At 41.0% G+C, this 24,196-nt stretch overlaps 1 protein-coding gene across 7 annotated transcripts in view; it reads right to left on the bottom strand.

Moving 5' to 3' along the window:
- ADD3 (adducin 3) overlaps positions 1–24,196 on the bottom strand; it is a 98,058-nt gene that overhangs the window by 2,470 nt on the left and 71,392 nt on the right. For 6 of the 7 annotated variants that reach the window (XM_032190763.1, XM_032190764.1, XM_032190765.1 and 3 more), the window contains 13 exons: positions 22,843–23,066; positions 11,646–11,784; positions 10,235–10,386; positions 10,028–10,108; positions 8,605–8,754; positions 7,544–7,687; positions 7,357–7,455; positions 6,382–6,564; positions 5,319–5,576; positions 4,057–4,176; positions 2,664–2,753; positions 1,990–2,113; positions 611–706 (listed from right to left, as the gene is read on the bottom strand). In XM_032190763.1, coding sequence (XP_032046654.1) covers positions 611–706; positions 1,990–2,113; positions 2,664–2,753; positions 4,057–4,176; positions 5,319–5,576; positions 6,382–6,564; positions 7,357–7,455; positions 7,544–7,687; positions 8,605–8,754; positions 10,028–10,108; positions 10,235–10,386; positions 11,646–11,784; positions 22,843–23,037 — 1,831 coding nt within the window. In that variant the 5' untranslated portion in view covers positions 23,038–23,066. The remainder of the gene's footprint in view (positions 1–610; positions 707–1,989; positions 2,114–2,663; positions 2,754–4,056; positions 4,177–5,318; positions 5,577–6,381; positions 6,565–7,356; positions 7,456–7,543; positions 7,688–8,604; positions 8,755–10,027; positions 10,109–10,234; positions 10,387–11,645; positions 11,785–22,842; positions 23,067–24,196) is intronic. The other variant, XM_032190769.1, reaches the window with a different exon arrangement.

The following is a 24,196-nucleotide window of genomic DNA, read 5'->3' as shown; positions in this document are numbered from 1 at the left end:
CAAAGAAGCAAACAAAAGAACACAACCCCAAAGTTGAAACAAAGATGTCAGTCTGGATCGTGATCCAAAGAATGAAACCCAAAGTGCTCAGATGGGGACTTTACTCCTTTATCCACATGCCTACTTGTAAACAGACAAATACTTTGAAAACATAAGTAAAGGATATTGGGCTGAAAATGCTAATCTCATCTCTGCCAGGTACATATACATCTCAAGCTGCCTACTTTGCTCCAGAGACCGCTTGACAAAACTTCAGCAATTCCATACTCCATCTTTGGAGCACTACTGTTCCCAAGTTCTTTCTTAGAGCTTTCTGGAAAACCCTTAGGCCAAAAATCTAATCTTAACACCAAAATGTACCATCTATTTCCTCCACCTTGTTAATATCTAAATGTCAATATTCCCCATGTTATTTTCTCTTTGTGAGAATTAGGTAATTTGAAAAAATTGGAAAAGCAGTCTACTGGATAGAGTCCCACCCAGACTTTGGGAAAAAGAGGGCTCTTTTTTCCCTTCATTTGACATCACGCAAGTGTAAAGAACCCAGCAAAAGAGCAGATGACTCAGGTTATCAGAGCCATTGGTATTTCAGAGAAACTACGTGGAATACCTTCTAATTTTTCTGGGATATTTTGCGGGGACTGAGTTTGTGACTGAATTTGTGACACAGATGAACCGTCATCTGAGAATAATTCCTGTTCAGCATCTGCAGGACAAGATTTTAATTAGTAGCCATGCAAAAGTAAAAATAAAGAATGTCAGTACTAGCGTTACAAGATTTACAGCTCTGCTAGCATTGTGCAGTTCATGCTGACAACATCAAGAAGTTGCAGTACACAGTTTAAACTCTGTAGAATTATGGATTTACACATTTCATCTGCTAACAATCATTATATATTAGTTCTTTAATAGAAAGCATAAAGAGAGGGGGGAGGGTTGCATTCCAGGAGCATGCCTATGGTTTTAAATAGCTGTAACAGCAGAACGTGTGACTTACAATAGGCTACCACACTATATCCTGAACACGGTATATAGCAAAGTTGTTTTATTACACAGTATTAGTGAACAAAAGTGCATAGTAAGTGTTACTGTTAAAAAAAAAAAAAAAAAAAAAAAAAAAAAGAATTAGCAATTCCCTAATTCCCTACAGAGTAGTAGTACTGGTGAAAAGATGTAAAAAGTGAAAGCAGATGAGCCTTGCACGTTGGGAGAATAAAGAAAAAAATTAAAGAAGCCAAGATCAAACATCTCAGTAAACTTCTGGAAATAATAAATTACAAATGTGAACTCAGAACCACTGGAATTTGAGGGTCTGAAAATGCAGAACCTATCGACAGGGCTGTACCAAATGTGAAGCATCACAGCGTATTTCATGTTCTCAGTGAGAGCTCAGCAGCTTTTTTTTTCCTGTGAACTCTGATATCTGAATGGGTAAAAAAAGACCCTGGAGATCACAAAGATTTCTTCTACCTTACCATATATTTCATAATTAAGCGGCAAAAATCACTTTTCAGAGAGTTAACTAGTCCCATATCATTTACATAACTTAACCTTCTGCCCTTTGTCGAAGTTGTACAGACTAGCTGCACAATCGTTATCCTTCCAGGTATTGAAAGCTCAGCTGGACATGGCCCTAAGAGATGTGACCCAAATTTGAAATTAATTTGGAGGAGGACGGTGGACTAAATGACCTTCACGGACTTGCACAAGCTAACTTCTATTATTTTAAGAACCCAATGATTTCTAAGAAAAAGGTCACTAATTTAAAGCATGTTTTTTTTTTCTCAACCCCACTGCTGTGCAAATCCTCCATTGCTTTAATTTCAGCATTTACCAAATTAAAAGTGAAAAATTAAGAAATAATTCCACTGCCTCAAGGAACAATTAAGCAAGTAGTTACATTTTTACAGTAGATTTTCAAACTAGGAATGAACTGATGATTGAAATGTAAACCTCAACATAAAACAAAACAAAACATGCACCACTGACCTTCCAACCCTTGTTGCTTGCGCTCAATTGTTTTCTTGTACTCTTCCAGTTCTTTTTCTGTGAGATGGCTGAATGGGTTGGGTGGTGCTGGTGGTGCGTGCTCGTCATCTTCAAATTGCATTGGCTGGAAAAGAGAAAACCACAAAAATGAACACTTGAGAAGCAAGGGACAGGTATGTGGCTAATAGTTTGGTGACACCAGACCTGCAGAGAGACAGACAGACACATCCACACTAAAATTACCCCATTGGATAGACATTTATGTAGAAATAAACACCAACTACAGAGCTATAACTCACCATTCTTTTACAGTGTCACAATCACATTATTTGGGGTGGGGTGTTATTTTTGTGTGTGGTTTTTCGTTTGGTCTTTTTTTGTATGAAGTATGATAGCTTCAAAGGAGAGACATCTCTCAAAAGCTTATAGCTCAGGGACCAAGATATTCTTCTGATAAGTTTCTTCAGAGAAGTGAAAATAATTTAACAACAGATTCAACTATAATGCATGATGTTCCCCCTCCCTTTTTTATTTTTTTTATTAAATAATGCCATTAAAACATTTAGTTATAATGAAGTATTTAGAAAGAAAATGACCCAAAGTGAAGTTTGAAAGAAAGTAAAGTGAAAAAAAAAATATATATATATTTAAATCAGTGAATTAGTCCTACTCACGGGACTTGGCTTTTTATCCACAACGATCCCAGCAAGCAGCTGAGACTGCGGTCCTGCTGTCTTTAGGTCATATCGGTTTTGTTCCCGAATCTATACGTAGAGAAAATAAACTGGGTTAGAAGCAGTTATTTATGTTTGTTAATTTTAACCAAATCCTACGTCCATCAACTTTGTAAAACCAATAATACAGGTAGTAGTGTGTGGCCAGAGGAACAAATTGTATGTTGGCGCACTAAAAAACAAGATGTTCCTTTCCTCTCTTGAAGGCACTGCGTATATTGTTTAGCTCTTCAGGTACCACTGAAGATCCACCTTACCCCCAGCTTCTGTGCTTCATGTGAGCTAGTATTTAGAAATAAACTCCAAAGAATAGTACGCTATTGAATCTGTCTTCTATCTGAATCTGTATGCTATCCGAATCTGTCCTCTCCATCCCCAAAATGCATATCACATGCTAAGCTCTGAAAAAGTTCTCTGTGGTCATAAAGGAAGGCAAAACTTTTATTTCTGAGCAAAGTTCACTGTTTTCCCCAAAACAACAATCCTAGCACATTGTCAGTGCTTAAGAGACGGACAGATCAGATCTAAACAAAAAAAATAGATCAGATAAAAACATTGTACAGCAGAAAAATAGGAGCCAACTAACTAAGGAGACAGTGACTTGCACAAATCTAAAAATCATTGTCTGGGACTTGCAGTATAAATCTCTAGATGATTAGAGGGTGCCTCGCCCACTCTAAGGAAGGGAGTTGCTCCTTCTGACTCCAGTTCAATCCCCACAGACACTGATATGGCGCTTTCCAAGAAATAAAAGATTCTGTAATCAAATGGAAAGTGTCCCAAATATCTGTTCGTATAGTAATGTCCAGGGTGGAGTTTTTGGTCAGTCTGACAGTCAGCGCCTTATGTGCTAGAAGGGAAAAGCACCAAGACATTTGTGTTTACAGAGAGTTTTTTTTCCATTGCCATTACAGAGTGGACTAGGACAGAGAGACTCCAGCTCAATAAACACCAGGAGAATTAGCACAGAGCAGAACCCATCTGAACCGACTGAATTATGGTTCACCTGATGCACAACAATTTGGTTCATGCTGACACCTAATTATCTACTAAATATAATGCTAAATAGCAGGGCACTACCATTTCCAATCTTCTGTTTCCAGAGTTAATGCTCATCATTCACCAAACTATTGCATTCAGAATGTACAAATGTTGCTTATATCTCTCTACAGAATTCATGTATATCACGTGTTTAAATACATGTTTTTATAACGCTTTCTGGTGCCACAATCACACAAACTTCCTAGTAAAATCAGAACAATTAAAAATTTTCAATTACTTAACATATAATTATACTTGGAAATGTTAGTTTTATTCTTTTCACATCTTTTACCTTATTTCTCTTTTCCAGCACTTCACTGGGGTTTGTATTTAAAGGAACAAACTGGTTTGGATCTTCAATTTTGATTGGCGTTCCTCCACTAGTTTTCGAAGATTCATCAGCTTTCATCCACTTAAAGGAAAAAAAATATGCTAAAAACCAGCATGATGGAGAGGGACAACTCTCAGCTCTGACTTACGGCTAAAGAACAGAGATAAGGAAAATCCTTCCTGACTCTATTCTCTATTCCACATGACATCCACAAATATCCCAGGTCCCTGCAAGTTTTTCTGCTTCCCCAAAGGGATTTGAACATGTACCATCAAGATTACTTCCAGTAAACACCAAAATTTACTCTTGCAAAACATAGTACTGTGTGCTAATGAAGTCACGTTTAGGAAGTGTCATGCTTCCTAGCGACTGGCACACAGATCTGTAAGCTCCAGAGCCTGTCCTCTCTTATTCGTTCAGTCAACTTCCACCTTTGCTAACTGCACATTTTGTCTGGAGCCTTCTTCCTTTGTAGAAAGGTTTTACATTTGTTGCTGAGGATATTTCTCCCAAACTTAAGTGTAGAAGCTTGCTGGCCTGCCAGCAGGAGGAGCTGATGCTTTGACGGTTGCATCGTGCATCTGGGAGTAGCCCAACAGCAAATAACGTGCTCCACACACACATTGCCACCACTCCCCGGGCTGGAAACACAGTGGAAGCAGGAGGAAAAGTCTTGTTCATCTTTAGAAGTGGTAACATTACCAGACTCTTCAGAGTCCCCTAACACTTCTCTCTCTCTCTCTCTCTCTCTCTCTCTCTCCTTCAATTCACAGAGGTGAATTAGAATCACAGAACAGTTTGGGTTGGAAGGGACCTTAAAGATCGTCTAAATGCCAACCCCCTGCCATGGGCAGGGACATCTCCCACCATGTTGCTCAATTAGAATTAAAACTTGTTGATATGAGAGCAGCCCACATGTGATTTAAAGCCTTACTATATTTGGCCAATAATTAATAGCACAAAAAGGAATCGGAGGAACTGGTTATTAAGGGAAAATAATCGTTACGTTTTAACATGAACCGTTGCTCTTCCAAACAACGGCAAGGCCCAAAACACTTGGAGCCCTTAACATTGGTGTCATTAAACCTTCCACAAATCTATTTCTGCCTGCTTGATTAACTGATTTGCTAATCCCGTTAAAGATGTCTTCAAAAAAGCCTCGTGTAATTTGCTTTCTCTCAAGCAGCATAAAAACAAAGCAACTACCCAAAGCATCCGCCTACCGTGATCTTGGTCCTGGGACTGGCTTCTCCATTCCAGGACTCCTCAGGCACATTCACTTTCAAATACGTGTTGGGGGAGTTCAACCATCTTGTCTTCTCCCTCTGTTGCTTCTGCGCCAGGAACTTCAGTGGAGACAGTGGGACTGCATCATCTTCAAACGAAAAGGCAGTCACAGTGGCTGGGATCTCAACATCACTCTTGTGTCTGGGTTTTTCCCTGACTAATGGTTGCCTGTAGGCATAGCCAGTTCTGTATCCCTACGGAGAATGAAAAAGAGAAAATAATTATAAAGAAAAAAAGTCAGAAAAAAATAACTAAAGTACTTATGAACTTTTTGTGCTGCTCTGTAGGCATTGAATAGGCTCACTGAGCTTTTCAGAGAAGTGGCTAGTGGTCGCTGTAATTCATTCCTACTGTTCTTCTGACATTCAGAAGACCCACTTAAACTACCCTGCAGGTAGGCAGCTGGACAGGTCCCCCACTCACACTTGGCCTTCCTGCTGCCTTTGTGAATACACAGCTACTGGGTGACCTTCCTGCTCAGGCTGTGACTTGGTTGAATATCCTCATGAAGTCCTCCTATCTTGCACAATGACAATTCTAGTTCATGACACTCTCCCATTTCTCCCTCTATTTGTATTAAAAGGCTGTTCCAGAATTCATAGTGTAGTGAACAGACATTTCAAATAATCAGTCTTATTTCCTAATATTAGAATTATTAACAAAAACAGAGGAAATATTCTACATCTATTTAATAGGGTGGCATTTAAAACATTTTCACTAGTAGGCCACTATAAAAAGCAAACGTTTGTGAGATGGGTTGGATAAAGTTTAAGATCAACAGATTATAAACTCTTATCAGGGCAGGATACTACTTTCAGTACACTGACATAGTAAGAACTAAATCAAGCAGAAGAGATCTAATATACAATAAGAAGTCATTCTGCCTTCATTTTCAAGCTCACAAAAAAGGCCAGAAAGAAACATTTGTGGTACAGAAGCTGACCCTACACTCAACAGCTTATGAAGGCTGCATGGACAATGCCCCACATGTGTGCTCACCAGGTTGTCCAGCATCCGCATGAGTGCCTCGAACTCCTGTTCCCCAACTTTCCATTTCTGTTGCGAGGCCATATTAACTCCACCTCCTCCAGCTGCTGCCACAGCATGTGTGGAAGGCTTGAACTTCTGCAGATCCAGTAGTAGGAGATTGTCTATCCCACCTGCTCCAGCTAACGCGTGCACCTAAAGACATAAGTGAGCGTTATTTTGTTTGTGGAAGTGCTTTTGGAGTCACTGCTTTTCTGGATGCACTGGAGAAACTCATATATATAGCTGCAGCTATTTCTCATGCTAGTTTTCTTCTGTGCAAAAATGTATTAAAATATAAAGCAAGTGATTCTTACTTAAAAAGGATGATAGTATCTACTAGTAATTGCACTCCAAAAGGAGTGGACACAAACACTAACTCTCAGAGTACACCGAAAAGGTCTTTTTGTATGACAACAGTAAATTTTTTTTAATTTAATGTAAATTAATATATAATTAATATTAATTATATTAATTAATAATTTAATATAAATTTCAAAATGAACAAGTAGTTGAATTCAAAATTAATGGCAGGGTGAGGGAGGAGAGACTGCCATCTGCACCTCCCCTCCAAACACATACTTGGGAACGTGCTGGGGAACACGTAAGAGCAAAGTGATGATGTTTCTGGGGATAGGCTTCTGTGAAAGGCGAGGACACCTCAGTGGTTTCTCCCCGCAGATTACAAATAATGCCCGGATGGCCAACAGGACAGCTAAAGTTAGACAATAGGGAAAAACTGATCTGGGGATTCAAATTATTTTTAAACATGCAACCCTGTACCTGCGCTCTAAAGACCTTTTGTTTATCAGGTTCTACAGTTCTTTGTGATCACAGGGAGAAGTTTCTTCCCTTGACACAACATTCAGCTGTGATAAATGGGCTGGATACTGAGCTATCTTGAGTCACACCTTTTGCAAGACTAAATAAGAATATATTCTCTCTCACCTGTGTTTCACAAGCAAGTTGCACATTGAAAATATAGTGGAATGCTTCTTCCAGTGTCTCTCCTAGTGCTACCACACCATGGTTTCTCAAGACTAATACCTAGTAAATGAAGACACTAATGTTAAATGGTAGAAACTGGCACAGAACATGAAAATTGCCTTTGGAAAGCGTGAATGAGGCTGAATACCTTGCAACTGGGTCCAAGAACTTTCTGAAGCTGAATTCTCTCTTCCTGTTCATCAAGAGATCCCTGATAATTGTAATAAGCAACATCTCCCAGAATCAGAGCCTCTTGAGATATTGGAAGGATGCCGCACTTCATAGATGAAACCTGTTTCGAGAAAATGAAGTAATGATAATTAGGAAAAAAAAACAACTCTTAAAACACACCTTAACCACCCAAGTCTTTGCAGGTTGTACGATGTATCTTTGCCAGAAAAGAGAGTTGAGAAATAATACCTCTATGTTTAAACTGCTCTAACTTGCAACAGAGTGAGAGCTGCTGCTACACAACCTAGGGACAGGTTGATTATAGGAAAAGACAAGTTATCTCAAGTTAGTTTTTGTAAATTTTATCTTCCTTTAATTTTCAACATAATGCTCCCACTAGATATTTCATTCCCTTGTTTATAGTTTCAAAAAGCTAGCAGGAGAGAACTTAGCCATTATCTTTTTTTGTCTGTAGTCAAGGAATGCTTATATATGCATATAAAAGTAAATAGATACATTTCATATCATTGTATTTCAAAGCATTTTTTTCAAGTCTCCTTACGTTTTTATCATTGCTGTACACACCATTTTTGATATATTTTAACTATGATATTTCTGTAGTAGGATAAATCCAAACCGAGCATAACTAATAATTAAGCCATTTAAAAACGCAGTTGCAGAATGTAAATGATGATGCATACAGCACGTTGTACGGTCTGAGATGCTATAAATAAACCCTGAGTAAACTCTGTATTTTGTAACCTCCTCAACCTGAGCACCATCGTGTCTGTACATTAGCTTATTCTTATTCATTTCACCGTAGTGCCTCAGCCCTCTTACTCTGCTGATTTCATGACCTTGCAGAATCGGCTTTTAAAAAAATTAAATTTAAAATAAAAACAGAAAAAGCAGCATAGAGCCGATGTTACAAACAAAAATAAAACCTCCATGAGTAGTGATTCAGCTACAGAAAGGTGATCCAAGTTCATAAGGTAAACCTGTTTTCTTTTACTCCATGCTAGAAGGAGGAAGACTTACAGCTGCTGTTGCAGGGGTGTGTATGTGTATTATACACCTGACATCGGGGCGCGTGGAGTAGATGGCCACATGCGGACTGAATCCTGCCGAGTCAATACTTAGAGTTGTGCTCCCCTGGTCAACTACATCTCCTAGGATGTTTACCTTAACCTGGAAAAGTCAAGCAAAGGAATAATATTTAAGACATCTGCAACAACCACAATTATTTGAGAACTGCCCTTTCCTTCTCACTTGGTACCAAGTTTTCCTCATATACTTAGGGCTCAGATCATGAGAAAAAAAGGAGAGCAGCCATCAGTCTGTGCGTCATTAAACCACTCTACCATCCAAGACACTAATAGCATTTGATAGCATTTACTTCTCCTAACGTGGAAGAAGTAAAAGACAAGAACCCAACATATCATATCATTCACTCTTTGTCTAGCTGACCTTTCATTTAAAAGAGTCTCAGCAATTTAAAAACTGGAATCACAACCGGAACAGAAAACAGCTATGTGAAAGAAAAGATTTTGTTCAACCTGTAAATATATTTTGCATGTTTATGTAAGCATCTTCCAACCACGCAAGAAAGGAGAAAAGACACCTTCAATATTTTCCCATAAATGACATACAAATACAAACCACTACTAATGACTTTCTATAAGTGAGGCATTCTCATTTCTGGCAGTTTAAAATTAATTTTATTAAGATTTCCTGATTTTGAATTTGAAGAAACTTTGGGCTCTGAGAAATGTCCAATAAGAAAATTAAATGCATAGGGAATTTTCAAGTTTGTAGTAACATTAGAATAATAGCACATCAGGTCATCTCACATTTTTATTTTGGTTCTGTGTCTGCTGGTGCAATGCTATCTATCTTGACCTGCTGCCCTCTTCCAACTGGAGATAGTTTCTTTACAGATATGTACTGACATAAAGAACATATGGCAGGTTCTGCAGCACAAGATGTGTGATTTAGCAGCTACCAGTTCCTAAATGCCAACCTGTAGCTTTACCCAGCTCCTTTGTTAAGCCCAGGGAAGATTATTCAATTTATTTTCCCACTTATAAACACAGGAGCTGATTCTACTAACACTACTCCTACAGAGTGATTTCCCCTGCATTATCATATTGTCAGGTTATAAAAGGTTGCTGCTGAGGCTATTTGGTTAGCTTCAGGAGACAGAACAAAACTTTGCTACTCTACATTGAGGCTGCAGACAAAGCAACACAAGGTAAAGCTAAACCCAAAATGAAATGCTAAGTATTAAGGATGCTACTATCTAAACAGTTAATCAGCTTTGCATCTGGTGGGTAAACAATAAAACAAACAAACAAAACCAACAAACAGCATTATTATAGTTCAGGTCCATTTTAGCAGCCACAAAAGTATTTTAGAAAACAGGTTGAGCCTTGGTGGTTATTACTGCAGGTGAATTACATACCAAATTGGAAGCTGAAGCTTCAGAAAAGGACAGACCTCTTGGAATGATTAGAATATGGTCATGTTCTTTGCTTACTCTGACCTGCAATGAAGGAAAAAGACAAATGGATTACTGACATATTTCTGAATTTATTATATTAGGGGGGAAATTAATTTGACCAAATAGCAGAGATCCCAAATAAAAATTCTTATTCTCTGAAATACTTACTGTGATATAGGCATTTGGCAAATGTGCCCACCCAAACAAGTCAGCCAATCTGTATAAACTGGCTAACTTGCAACGAGTAAGTTTTTCTCCCTTAACAAACAAGGAGGTATCTATTCCAGGTAGATCATTGATAGGGGTAACCATTCCATGGCCTGAAAAACAAACAGATGAAGATGGTGGCACGTCAGGTATCTTCTAGCTATGTCGTGATCTTTCAGAAGCAGTATATTTAAATTGTCATTATAGCAATAACAGCAATTATTAGATTGGACCTGTACTCCATGGATTTCTAAGGTCTTTATTGAAACCTCTGTTACTTTAGGAGAGTAGAAACCACACCCCAAAATTAAGCCTCTGAAGAGATGTCTCAGTCAGAGCCCTTTAAGTTAGTCCTAATGAAGGAATTAGGATTAGTGCAAGAGTTGTCAGACTGCTAGATCATCTCTTAACAGAGAAGGCATAAAAATCAATTAATTTATTTGACTTGTGATTGCACAAACATCTCGTGAAGGCCAACATGTCCCTTTTGCGAGAGCATGATACCCCTCTAAGAACTACTGCCTATGCTTACAGGGAAAGTTACTACCCTACTAGAGCAACTAGTTACTACTTGAGGGAAAAGGGTTTGGTTTGCAACAGAAGGAGCGTGCACTTTGAGATTAGTCATCCTGTCCAAGTCCCAAGCAAATGTTGCAGAGACAACAGTTGGACCTGCAGGACCGGCTAGAGACATGGAGATAAGGCTATCTGAGCTCTCTGCTGTTCTCTTCCACTTGTTTTGTTGTAGGAACACCAAAGAGCCATTTTAGGACCAGTTCTCAAAAGATGCTGAATGCTGACAGCTGCTACTGTACTTCAGGCTTGTAAGCTCCCGTATCATATCATCCACCCACAGAGCTTAAATTGACTTTAACACTTCAGTGCTGCAGGACTTGGAAAGACTGGAAGATCCCAGTGACATCTTTGTAACTATAGTGCATACTAGAAGCTGTTTTTAACTCTGGGAGATGTCTGGGTAACAATCCAGTCCGGCAGGCTGTTCCTCCTTTTTACAACTTACATGCAAGAGCAGAAAAACAAACAACTTCACATCTCAGTTTATGCTCATGTTAAATTGCTAATAATAGCAAGGCACAGAATTTTGTTCTCTTTCTCAATGTAACTCCTCTTAGCAAATTCTAAAATAACCAAGTGTGAAGTTTCAAAACATTTTGGATATCATACAAATTAAAGCATTTGAGAGAAAGAAGGCCCAAAAGGAAAGTTAAGACCACCATCTGTACTAATTCACAGCTTCAGCAGGCTCTGACAGAACTTTTTTTCAGATAAAGAAGAGATCCCAGCAGTGCTAGCCACTGGTGATAATAAAAGTGAAGAGAAAAAGGGTCCATTATATGCATAGTTCACTTACTGAGTGAAGATGAGGAAAAGCCTGCAAAAGAGCTTGCTGTAATGTAATCAGCAATCTGCTGTAACGCAAGCAGTCCGGTTGGATTATTGCCCTTCTTCATCTGTTCTTGAATAAGGCATTCCAGATCTTCTCTAAAAGCCTGTGGAAACATTTGACAATCATCAAGGAAACCTGGATTTGATAGAAGAAAGATTATTATAGGTGGGGCTGGTAGATTTGCCTGTTATTAATGTTACATGACACTTCCCCTTAGACCTTGTTTTTAGCTGCTTATAACCTCACCAGACTTCCACCATCTGATCTAAGCTTTGTATCCTAAGTACTGGCAATTTGGGGAGCTGAGGGGGAAGGCGTTTGGTCACAGAGGGTTAACTATTTCCTAGAAGAACACAAGGTAAAATATATTTTTGTAAATGCTAACAACAGTGTTTGTATCAACAATTAAAGGCACTCCATGTTTTGGAAGAGATTGTTGAAATCTGACCAGGATATGTTGCTTTTAGTGCTGGATATTTTTTCTTTTAAATTCAGTAATCCTTCTGAAAATCCATCCAAATTTGATAAAGTTATAAACAAATGGAAAACTGGAGTTCATCCACGCTGAAGTAGTACCGCAGACACGCAAAAACTAGAAGGAATGTCAGGAGGTCACTTCCTATTTCTTTCCTTCTCATCAAGGGAAAAGCCTTTCCCCTCTTTTCCCAGTATAAAATATCCACAACCCCAACAAGATAAACTCATGCAGAATACATTATGAAGCAGTTTTCACAGTACCAGATTTAATATACTTAACACTGTGGACAAAGCCTGTTCTTTCCAGAAGGCAGACAAACCACTACTCCTAACAAACGCCTGTTTTAGGACTACTTCAGCCTTGACATTTCTAGATGAAATAAATTCAGCTCTTTCAAACTTTCCTTACGGGTTATATTTTCTAACCCTCTCATTATTTTCTGGCAGCATCCTCGAGCTTTTGTCTGAACACGCAGCACACAGGGCTGTGCACACCACCAGCTAGGTGTATGGCGAATGCTCTTGCTGGTTCATTCCAGAGAGACATTTGGTGTCTGTACAATGCAGCTGACTCCTATTATAACTCCAGGCTATTCCCTTTATGTAATTGCTCCTTTCAGTTTGCCTGCCTTGGTAGAGTATTTAGTCTCAATTAAAAAGGAAAACAGTTCTGTAAGGCAAACACAATTCCTTCACTGAATTTTAATTCATTCCTCCAAAACACCCAACTTGGTTGGGAAAGATCCAGTTTCATAACACAGTCTTGTATACTCAGAACTGCTGATGAACAGGGTGCTGCTGCCAGATCCCCAAAACATCTGCAGGACTCTACCTGATATGGCCTCTCAGTTGATCAGCAGTGCATCCACAACTACATTTAATTTTCAAGCACAGCCACCTGTGCTCTTTTTCTCCAAGTAATTTTGTCAGGATCACGTGTACCTGAGACTTACCAGATCTCCACAAAAAAAGCCTTTAAGTATCCGCGTGGACTGACTACTCAGTGATCTGCTGCACAGGTCTCTCAGAGCAGACCAGATGCACGCGGCATGCCCACAGAACAGCTCACCAGCTCCCTGCTAGCCTGAAGATACACGGGCAAAGTCAGATTTTTCTCCCTCAGCACTGGGAAAGCCACTTGGTGTTCCTCGCTCTTGCCCTCTGTCTATCCACAGGTAACTCCCTTCCACCCAACTCAGCTCCATGGATGGCCATCAGTATCAGAGACTCCATGTTCAAGCAACAAGGTGGGTGCCACACTTACTAACAAAACAGCGAGCACAATCCCTGGCCTTAACATGGCTGCAAAGCCCACAGTGCCAGAGGCCAGGCTCTCAGTGATGTTTCTCTACCTGCCTTGCACACAGCCTGTCATTCTACCACAGCTGTTTTGTCCCTTTGCCTCACATAGCACATAGTGGCAGGTCCTCACTAGAAAAGAAATTCAGTATTTTTTTTCCCTCATCACAGCTCAGCATGTGGCCCTGTGCCTTTTCAGCATGCTGTTCAGACCCTGTTGCGATAACAATTATTACTTATCTGACAAGATTTTCTCTGGGGCAGATAAGTACTGTAAATCCAAATGCTTCTGAAGCACTGACTTCCTAATCCCCCAAACATGCCTTTAAGGTGAAGCAGGGCGCTATCACCATTTTCACAGAACAGCAAAGAGGCAGAGGTCAGACGGTTCCACTAATTTGGGACATTCATTTTGAGATGCCCAGGGACTGATCTGCAGAGCACTCAGCAGCAAGTAGCTTTTTACATACTCCAAGCCCAATTTCTTCTGAAAATCCAAGTGCAGCTCTGAGTGTTTAATGCACACTGCTGTATCTCAGGGGAACAAGTTGGAAATACAAACTCCAAAACTGCAAGGCCAGGAAGCAGGAGAGTCAGCATCGCTTGTGACAACCTGGAGGAGATGCTGAGGCAGGTTGGGACCAGGCCCTGAGCACTTCTGTCACTGCAACCAGATGAAATTCAGACACGAATGATCTATGCAACTCTGTATAAGAAATAGGGATGTATCACATAGCTAGAAGAAAGGATTTTGGTGATCAAATAGCTCACAACTGCATAGAGAAAGGAGCTGAGGACCAATCTTTGTGCTTTACCAACCTTCTTGAAAGCACAAGAAGCGTAAAATAGCAGAGGTGCTTCCTATCCCCTTGCACATCATATTCCTGATGTTACAGAAAGCTTTAAAACAACAACAACAAAAATACCTCACAAAATAAACCAGCAAGAGATTTTGTGGCAGTTCACCTCATGTTCTGCCTAAGCTTCACAACACTACTGCTGCCCTGCCATAACAGACTTCCCAGAACCAGCTGTTTTCTCCTAATGGTTCATAATGTGGCTACAGCTTTATGGCATTTTCTCCTTCTGTTACTGTGATCTATTAAGATAGCAGAGACAACGACTGGCCCATATATTTCACCCACAAGTAATACTAACCCTCATTTTCAGGCTCTGCCATTCCAAGACATGCAATTACTCCTCAAATGTTCCTGAAAGAGGCCCCTGCACAAAAGCTCAGCCACTTCACACTCAGGAAGGCTGAAATACTCTTCTACTCTTGTTTATAATCTGTATATAAGGAAATTGCACATTTGTAGTCTCATGGGGGCCATGTAGAAGACAGAATTCATGAAATTTATGTCAGTATTTGCTTGGGAGGAGATGGGGAAAAACAGTTATCTGTGTTATATTAAATCACTCTCAATTCAACAAGGGCTATAGAAAGGATCTGCAAAAACATTCACAGTAAATTCCTATTAGTCATACCCAGACTTTTTTTCCCCCCAACTTGTATGAGAAATATTACTGCTATTGCAGAAAAAAAAAAAAAAAGATAATGTATTTTGGACAGCTTTTGATGGAACAATTTTATTTTATATTGTATTTTTATTCTTTTGCTTTCTGATCATGCTATTTTCATTCTTTTGCTCTCAGTTTTGTACTCCGGTACAAACAGGAGTATATTTTACACGCTAACACTACTACAAATAAGGATTTATAGTTTAATAAAGTTGCTCATAACACAAACTTTCCTTAAAGGTAATTTCAGAAATACCAGACAACAGGTAAAACCCAGGCAAGTAGCAAACACGGTGGTTTGGGATGAACAAAGCAGGTGTGGGTATGTTGAAATACAAATAAAATTTGGTATGCCATTTATCTACGTGCCAGTGCACAGTGACATTATCTAGTAGACAGCAGCCTTCAGTGTCACGCTCGTGACTCACACACATTCCTCCACGCATATTTAGGCATGTTTCCCTACCTTCCAGTCACGCCTACAGACCCGTAGTACTCCCCTCTGCTGTGTTTAGGCTTCTTCCCACTTCCACGTGCTCCGCTGCATGCCCGTAGGTGATCACCCACCGTGCTGACACAGCCTTCCTCTGCTCCTGACAGGCTTCTGGAGAACAATTTACCTCAGCTATTCCCCATTAAATGAATGACATTTACTGGTGCATTCATTTGCTGTAAATCAGGGCTCTGATTTTGGGATCCAACCCATTCAGCAGCAATAATCTGCTTCTGAAAATCCATCTGCAGCCCCAGTGGTTTGGTTTGCTGTAGTTCACAGGGCTGTAACGCTGGCACTGCGCTGCCCACAAGGGACATGCTACAGGGGGTGTCTTCCAAAGGGAGACAAAAGCTCTGCTCCAGCACAAAACAGCAATTTTTCAAGTGGAAAGGTCGCTAGTAATTTCAGATGTAGTACTTGACAAGAAAATGCTGACCCAGGAAAAAATGTAGTGCCAGATGAATGACAAATTTATGTTATTCAGCTGTATGCTCAGCAGCACTCAGTAAGGAGAAAGTTTCAGCTCTGGGATTCAGATCTTTTTTGTGCTGGAGCAGTACTCTGAGCATCCCAATGACAGTTTGCACAGAAAACAGCCCCTGGTATCAAAGCTGGGTCCAGGACAGCCACTGGAAAGGAGGCAAAGCCACTCTTCAGACAAGGTGCAGGGCCAGCAGCAGGGTGATTAGAGCTGTTAATCACCTGGCACTGGACAACCTCCCCATCTGACCAGGGCAAGCCACCGGCTGCAAGCCCAACTTCCACGAGTACCAGCTGAGGTTGTTCTTGAAGCCACGGTACCTGGATGACCAGAGGACACCCCAGCTCAGAGCACGGTACCATCTTTTAAATGCACATCACAAACTCAAGCAGCTTAGATGCAAAAGTCTTTTAGCCTACACCTGCAAGGGTTCTCAAACTCAGCAGCAAAGTTTCAGGCTTTGGTTCTGACTCATTCACCTCCATTTAGCTCACGTATGAGCTGACAGTGTAAACTGGGGCTTTTAAGAATCAAAGCAACTGGTTGACAGCTGGTATTTTTCAGTCAACAGAAGCAGACAACTAGAAAAACTAGCTTGCTAGAATAACCTATAGCCCTGCTGTTCTCTGCTAGATATTTTTTTTTACTAGAAAAATTCTGTTAATCTCTTCATCTTGGCAGACAGCTCTCTGAGGATGTCACGAAGCATGCAGGCTCATAAGTATTTAGGCTTATAGTATAAGTAGTATCTTTCTATGTCATTTCTTGTTTGTTTACCATTGATTTAAGGATGTATATGATGAGACTTATCCGCTCAACAGAAGTAGAAACAAAATGAAGAGAAAAAGAATTCCCCTGTGGACAGAGAAATGGCTCACATGCAGGTTACCTGCAGACACCCCACACCACAGCAAACTACAAAGAGGAAAAAGCACATGTTCCTATCAGGGCTAATAAGAGCAAGGTCCCAACTGTTCGGTACCTCAGCCTACATGAAAAGAACTAGAAAAGATTTCTGAGATTCCTACACTGAGTAACAGCACTATTAGCCTAAAAGCTGCAGAAAGATTCAAGACATCCCTTTAGCCTCTTTTGCCCATTTCTGACCAAAGCATTTATATATATTTTAACAGGGTATAATTCAACTTATCTATCTATAAATGCACCCACAGTCTCCAAGCCAAATCACTACGATTAACAAAAAGTTTTTAAAACTTAACTGGTATTTTTTGTTCCGGAGAGCACGGACACCCTACCTGCCTCTGGTGCTCGACTGCAGCACCCAGGGAGGAAGAGCTTCACCGAGAGCAGCTGGCGAAAGCAGCTCTGCACCAGGCTGCCTCCAGCCCGCCGCGCAGATACAAACAACCCGTGCCCGAGTGGGGAAGGGTGGAGCTGGCCGCAAAAAACCGCCACTGAGTAAAGTCTTGCAAGGAGGAGATAAGAGCAACAAGTGTTTGTGAACTCTAGGAGGGAAAAAAAAAGTAGTAAGAGAGGCTTTGGTGTTAATGCAGAAAGAAACAGGCTTATTAATAAGTGTGAGGAATTGGATACAGCTGCGATGATCTCTTCACTTGCAAGGAAGTGCGTGGGTATCTGGACTGGCCTGAGCGACCCCAAGGACAAGAAGAGACCTGCAGCTGGCTTGGTGTGGGCTGGTTTTTCCTGCTCCATGCCAGCCGGGGCCATGCTCCAGAAGAAACACCTGCAGGAGGGGTACAAAGGTACCCCGGGACCAGGGCACAGCACAGGGTGCATCCTGCAGCCAGCAGCCACTGCTCTCTAGGAGTTCCCAGGTGCTGTTAGGAACTCGTGCTAAAGCACAGGATTATTTAACAACTTGTCTCCAGGAAGAAAATGTTCAAAAAGAAAAAAAAAGACTTAAAAGTGAGCACAGCTAAGAGCTGCACAAGTCCTTTTAATTGTCACTCATTACCTGTGCTGCACTGGCAACCCCTCTTCCTGCTCGCTCACCAGACTGACGTGATGCCTTACAGCAGGATCTGCACCCCCTCCTACCCCTCCCAAGACAACAAAAACCCAAACCCAAGCAGCTCAACAACAGGAAGATTAGAAATAAAAATACATGTTTATTGATTCAATCCGGAAAACATTGGCACTTCTATCTAATGAAAGACCTGAGTTCAAACTAAATGGAAAGCAGCAACATGGGAGGAAGAGAGGAGTCAAAGGTAACTTTCATTTCTAACATAACAGAAAATAGCACCGATTAAAAAAAAAAAAAAAGTTTCAATGAGAGGAGAGTAGGGGAAACGTCCACACCTCCCCAGCAGAAAGCCACGAAGATGTCAGAGACGCCCAAAGCCAGATGAGGGAGCTGCAGAACGAGAAGCTGGTGCAGCCAGGGGCCCCAAGGCATGGGTGAGGTGGGCAGCCCTCCTGAAGGACCCACAGGGCTTCTGAACTTATGGGGAACGAGCCCTGTAAGCTGAAACGCACAAGCAACTGAATGGACTATGGTATTTAAAAAAAATAAACTGCCTCAAAAGGGAGCGGTGTTGTGAAAACACTGGATGTTCATCCGATACAGAGCAAAGCAAGCCAGACAAATGGAAAACCTGGAGGGAAAAGTAAATACACAAAACTATCCTTCATCTCTGAACTGATGGTTTGGAAAAAAAAAAACAAAAACACAACATAACCAGAAAAAAATGGAGTGTGGGTTTATTTGCTTGTTTACGAGAAGAAAAGTCTGCCCATGTCCTGCATGCTACGGCAGCCACCACGCGGGACTGGGTCAGGCAGGACCGGCCGGGGCAGGCACATGTAGGGGCAGGAAGGACAGACAAGGGACAGAAGGACATTTAACCTAACCGTAAGGAAACCGATTCTGTGTTACAGACGGGCACAACCAAATTACTGCTGTTATGCAACAGCGGCACTGAAGCAGCATCGCCCTGCGGGGCCACAGGGGCCTGATAAGCGCTCCCAGCCAGCACAGAAATAAAGCGAAGTGTGATGAGGTCCTGCGAGCAAGCTGCTTCTCAGCCTCAAACCAAACATGTTTCATGGGCAAAGACGGCCAGGGCACGCTCAGTGCACCTCGATGTGCCACAAGAAACGTTCCTGGGTAAGCTCAAAACATAAACCTGGCATTTAAATGCCAATAGCCAGGCATTTGTGTGTTTCAACCATTCAGCTCATTGCCTCGTACATAAATTTAACTACTTTTTCCTTGCATAGTGAAATTATGAAATACATTCAATTCTATTTTGTGTATATGCCACGTAAATTTACGCACCCTCTCCCATTTCCTCCCTGACCCTACTCAGCAGGCAGGCAGCTGCTGTGCCCCACAGGCCCCCACAACACAATAATGAAGTGACCACTCCGTCTCCATACAGGATAGCTGGGCAATCATAGCTTTTCATGCCGTTTCTTTTTTTAATAATAAAAAAAAGTGTTTTTTAAGCTTTCAGTTGCCATGGCAAGGGCACCAGCAAAATGCCAGAAAGAAAGGAAGGCCAGGAGCACTTGCATACCACAGCTTAAATTAGGGTTTTGATGATATAGCAGATGGATGTTTACTCATTGAAAGAGGTAGTTATTCTGTATAAGCAGAATATGATTGTTTAGCATGTAAAATAACAAAACGGGGTTTAGTTTTGGAGTTAACCGTGAAAATTGGAAAAAAAAAAAAAAAAAAAAAAGCTTTTCCTATTTATTATAGGTAAAGTATCTCAGACACAATGTAAAGCAATGAAATTAGTCTACTGCAAAAATGTATCCTTTCCTTTAAAAGTAAGCCCAGTACCCAGACCTTCTGAACTTGCAGACATTACTGAACCAAACCTAAATGCTCTTCTATTAAAACCATGACCAGTGGTATTTCCAGATGCTATCAGGCTGGACATGGCTAACCTGGCTGAACTTACTTTCTTTCCACCAGACAGACACAGAACAACACATGTGGGTGCCATCAGATTGTGCAGGCCTTCAGACGCACATGGGTTACACGCAGCATCAGGCAAATGCCTGAGAAATCACTGATAATGTCAGGAGATTCTTCGTGGGCAGCGTTGCAAAACTCCTATGATTTGTTTAAGAGTTATTACAAACAGGCTCTGAGACATTAACAAACATCAGAGGTAATGAGAATAGCTTTTCGGTAGCCTTTAAATTATTTAATTTAGGAAAGGGAAATTGCACATCAGAGAGGAGCAGTCAGACTGCACATCAATATGTGCATCAAATGGCACATCAGAGAGATGCAGCAGTTTGATGTCTGAGGGTGTCTGGTCAGGGCTGTAGCCATTACAATAACACACACTGCTCAAAATATACAGTGGTTCCTGAAATATATTCTCTAATTTATTTTCTTGCTGAGGGATGTAGATTTTCCTACTGGGAACAAAGAAAAAGGCTTGTTAATTCAATATATGAGTACCAAAGCTTCCTCCTGTGTGGCAGTGCTTAACCCTTTAGGTTTATACCGTAATTCTTTGTTTGGAGAAAGTATGTCTTCACTCAAACTCACCTCGAGTCCATACATGCTCATATATTTTTAGAAAAGAAAGGCATTATCCTTGCTATGTACACTCCAGTTATTGATACGTGCCAGGAGATGAGTCAATGACTATTTCTTCGATCTGAGTGCATACATCAACATGTAAGACCGGGTGAAGATTTACCAGTGAGCAGACTCTTCATGAAACTGTGTCTGATAACCTCTCTTCCTCCTCTTCCAAAACACCTTCAAACCAATTCCTACTCGTCAACTGGAGTAAACCAGAGGAGCAATGAAGCTTTATGCAATTTTCTAATGCTCTGTAATTCCGTAGCTGTACAACAAAAGCATGTTCAATGCAATCCTGGACCTGCGTTAGGCAGACAAGTAAGAAGACACACGCTTTCTGGTAGTTTTGTGAAAAATACTGTATTTATGAGGAAACAAGATGATAATTTTCAGTCCTGACTCTCAAGAACATTGTGTCACATTGCAGCCAGACTCTGGAAGAAATAATGCAGTTTCTATCTCCAAATCAGTTATGAAATTCACTTGACGGATGTTCAGTCACAGATGTTGTATTACAAATGCTTTTATTTCCTCACAAGAGAAACCCTAGCAGCATTCCTTCAAGCTTTCTATTTCGAGAAGAGACAACAGCAGGAGACATGGTGAGAAGGAAGCTGGTAGCTCAGGCACCTTCTCTCCGTGCCTGCTCACACACTCGGCTCCATGTCCCCGTCTTCTCCCTGCCAGATGCCAACAGCTGCCCAGCCAGCAGGCCCCTGGCTTATTTGGACAACTGTTCCCTTGCAAAACAAAAACTTGCAACTTATTGGCAGCTCCAAGCAGTCACTTCCCAAAAGCGCTGGGCTCAGCTTCTCCTGCAGCAGGACACCAACAACTGCCTGGTGGCTCTTCGTCCTCCAGGTGTCTGCTAAAACAGTTACCTAGACTCAGAGGTAGCACCTCCTCATCCCTTCCTAAAACCTGCATGATGACACTTCACCTCTTTAAAAAAAAGAGAGAATGCAGCAAAGAGACATTTATTACACTTGGCAGATGCAGCAAATGGTCCCCCCGAATGCTAAGCAAATAGTTACGCCCAGCAGACTCAAAGCTTCTGTTGGAAGAACCCAGGAATGCCACAAACACAAGCCCAAACAAGACCTCTGTAACTTATTTTTACCCTGCCCTTTCTAAACAGGCCGAGGATCTATCTAGTCTTTGCTGTGAGTCCTGGCTACTTTTAATGGGAGTATTTTAACAGGAAGGAGCAGGCCGGTCACATTTTACAATTGAGTGTTTAACATAATTTTATCGTGATTAAAGCATTATGCAATACCTCCTTGGAGTATTTTCTTTATAATAAAGGGGCTGGCTGCAGAACTAAACTTGCACAAATGGACTCAAAAGCAATAAATTCCTTAGTCAACAGGTTCACATTATACCCAGAGCAACGCACAGATCCAAGAGGCACTCCACGACAACACTTTAGCAAACAATCCTGTTATTCATGGATGACTATAATAGGGTGATTACTAACAGCTGTTTGCAATCTCATTACATATGGAAAAGCTTCAGGAAAATGACACAAGAAACACCCCAACTTACAGAGGAACTGAACAGGGAAGGATCCGTGAAGCAGCTTAACCCCACTGCGCCCTGCTGTCTGCATCACTCACCTTACGCCCCCACCCTCGCACAGCCCTTACTCCCCGTGGCTTCAAAACACCAGTATTACTTTCTAATGCATTCATCAGCTTAAATCCACACCATGCATAAATTACAATATGAATTAAAACTAATCTGAGGGTGGTTCAATAGATTTAAGTGTTACGTGCAGTCTACACAAGTACTGAACTTAGACAACCACTAGAGATGTGCTAATACAGCCACGTATGGGTACAATCGCCCCCAAGTACACGAGAAGAATGCACAGTCTAGCATTTAAACGACTGTAGCCTGCATTAAAAACGTTAATTAAAGCATTCCTGATGCAAATGATAGGTTCACACTCCAAACCAGGAAGCAGAACTCCTAGCAATGCAGTAATTTGTTCCTATTTCACCGGTGACTCCTTTACTCTCTTCCCCGAGCCTAAGTTTTTAATTAAGTACCCTGCAGCCAACCAGATCTTTTTGTAATGCTGTAATGAAGCATAAAGCCATAAAAGCATCAGGAGGAAAAAAAAAAAACAAAAACCAACTCACAATAAAGACTGTTTGTTCACAGACAAAAAGCAATGCAAACAAAACGTTGGATAATCTACTTCATGGCTCTTCTTATAAGACAGTCCAGAGTTATTCTAGCTAACTGTGACGTGATTTTATTTTATTTTTTAAGTCTCAGCAAATTAATGAGAAATCTGAGAAAAGAACCTTTTTTAGTTCTCAGCCCCCTCCCAAATCCTACTCACAGGGCTCTGCAGTATCTGAGTGACCCTCTTCCTCTGCTCCATCATGTTGAAGTCCTGCCTCAGGTCTGGAGACATGTTTCTCTCCCGGATATACTCCGGGTCGTTTTCATTGATGCGGTCAAAGTACCTCTCCTTGTGAGGCATCGTGGCAGGGGGAGGAGTAGTGATCACCACCTGACTGGCATCCGTACTCATGCTTCAGCTCTGCGGATGATGGCTTTCACCTGGAAAAAAGTGAGAAAGGGGGAAGAGTGATTAGCAATTAAATGGAAAACTTTGAATGCAACTTCCAAGTTTGCACGCAAATAACCGTTCCCTTCAACTCTGCAGAATGATGTCTAAAATGAGAGTGGAACAAGTGAATAATTACCATAATTAGGAAGTTAAGGAAAAACTGTAGAAAAGTGTTTAAAAACCATTAATGAGACCTCTGGTACTTTGTAACCATCTCTATTCAAGTTCAAATAAAAACCACAGCAGAACAATATTACAAATAATGAAATCCAAAATACACACTATATATTTTATGACAACATTTCCTGTCTCATTTTACATCACATTCATCACCCCCCAACATGTTTTTTTTATTGTATTTCTCCTTCCTGACACATTGAACTTCAACAGAACACATCCAGAAGACGGGGCCTCTGCTTAACATCGGCTCAGAGCTCACCTCCCAGCTCCAATGAAGGCATCCCTTAATTACAGCATTTCCAAAGCATCCCATAGCTTCACTTTAGAGAAATGCTGTTGGTCCATTCGCAGCCTGCCAGCAGATCTCTGCCAGTGCCTGTGCTTGGAGTTCATGCTCAAAGAGAGCAAACCAGCAGAAAAGGGTGGCACTGGACTGCGGCTTCACCAGCTGCAGACATCAGGGCTTTAGCTCGTCTCCTCTGCATGCAATTGTAAGCAAGGATTCTCACCAAAGCTCATTACATTAGGAACGAAAAAACAACTTTCATGTCTTGCACTTAAAACATCATTAAAAAAAACTGATAAGCATTTGTAAACACAAACAGAAGCGGATCAAAAGCAGAAAATCCGACGCCTGCATTTTCATACACAGAGTCGGGCTCAGAAACACGCTGAGGACACCATTCCTCAAACAGGCACCAAGAGGAAGGTTTTCTCAGGTTTGAAGAACAAAGAGAAGCAAGATTTGTAGGAAGAGATACTATGAAAATACATTTTAGCATGCAAATACCTACATTCAGTCACGTACTTAACATAAGAATATTTGCATGCAAACATCTTTAGTATATAAAAAATGCACAGAACAGCCAAATGTGAAGGAACGTCACTTGGGAAGCAGCAGTAAGCAATGTGCTTCAACATGATACTTTCAGAGGCTGAA

Source organism: Aythya fuligula, chromosome 7, assembly GCF_009819795.1.
Source record: "Aythya fuligula isolate bAytFul2 chromosome 7, bAytFul2.pri, whole genome shotgun sequence".
NCBI classification, from domain to species: domain Eukaryota; kingdom Metazoa; phylum Chordata; class Aves; order Anseriformes; family Anatidae; genus Aythya; species Aythya fuligula.
Note: the sequence above shows the minus strand (reverse complement) of the source record. Positions and strands in the feature narration are given on the sequence as shown.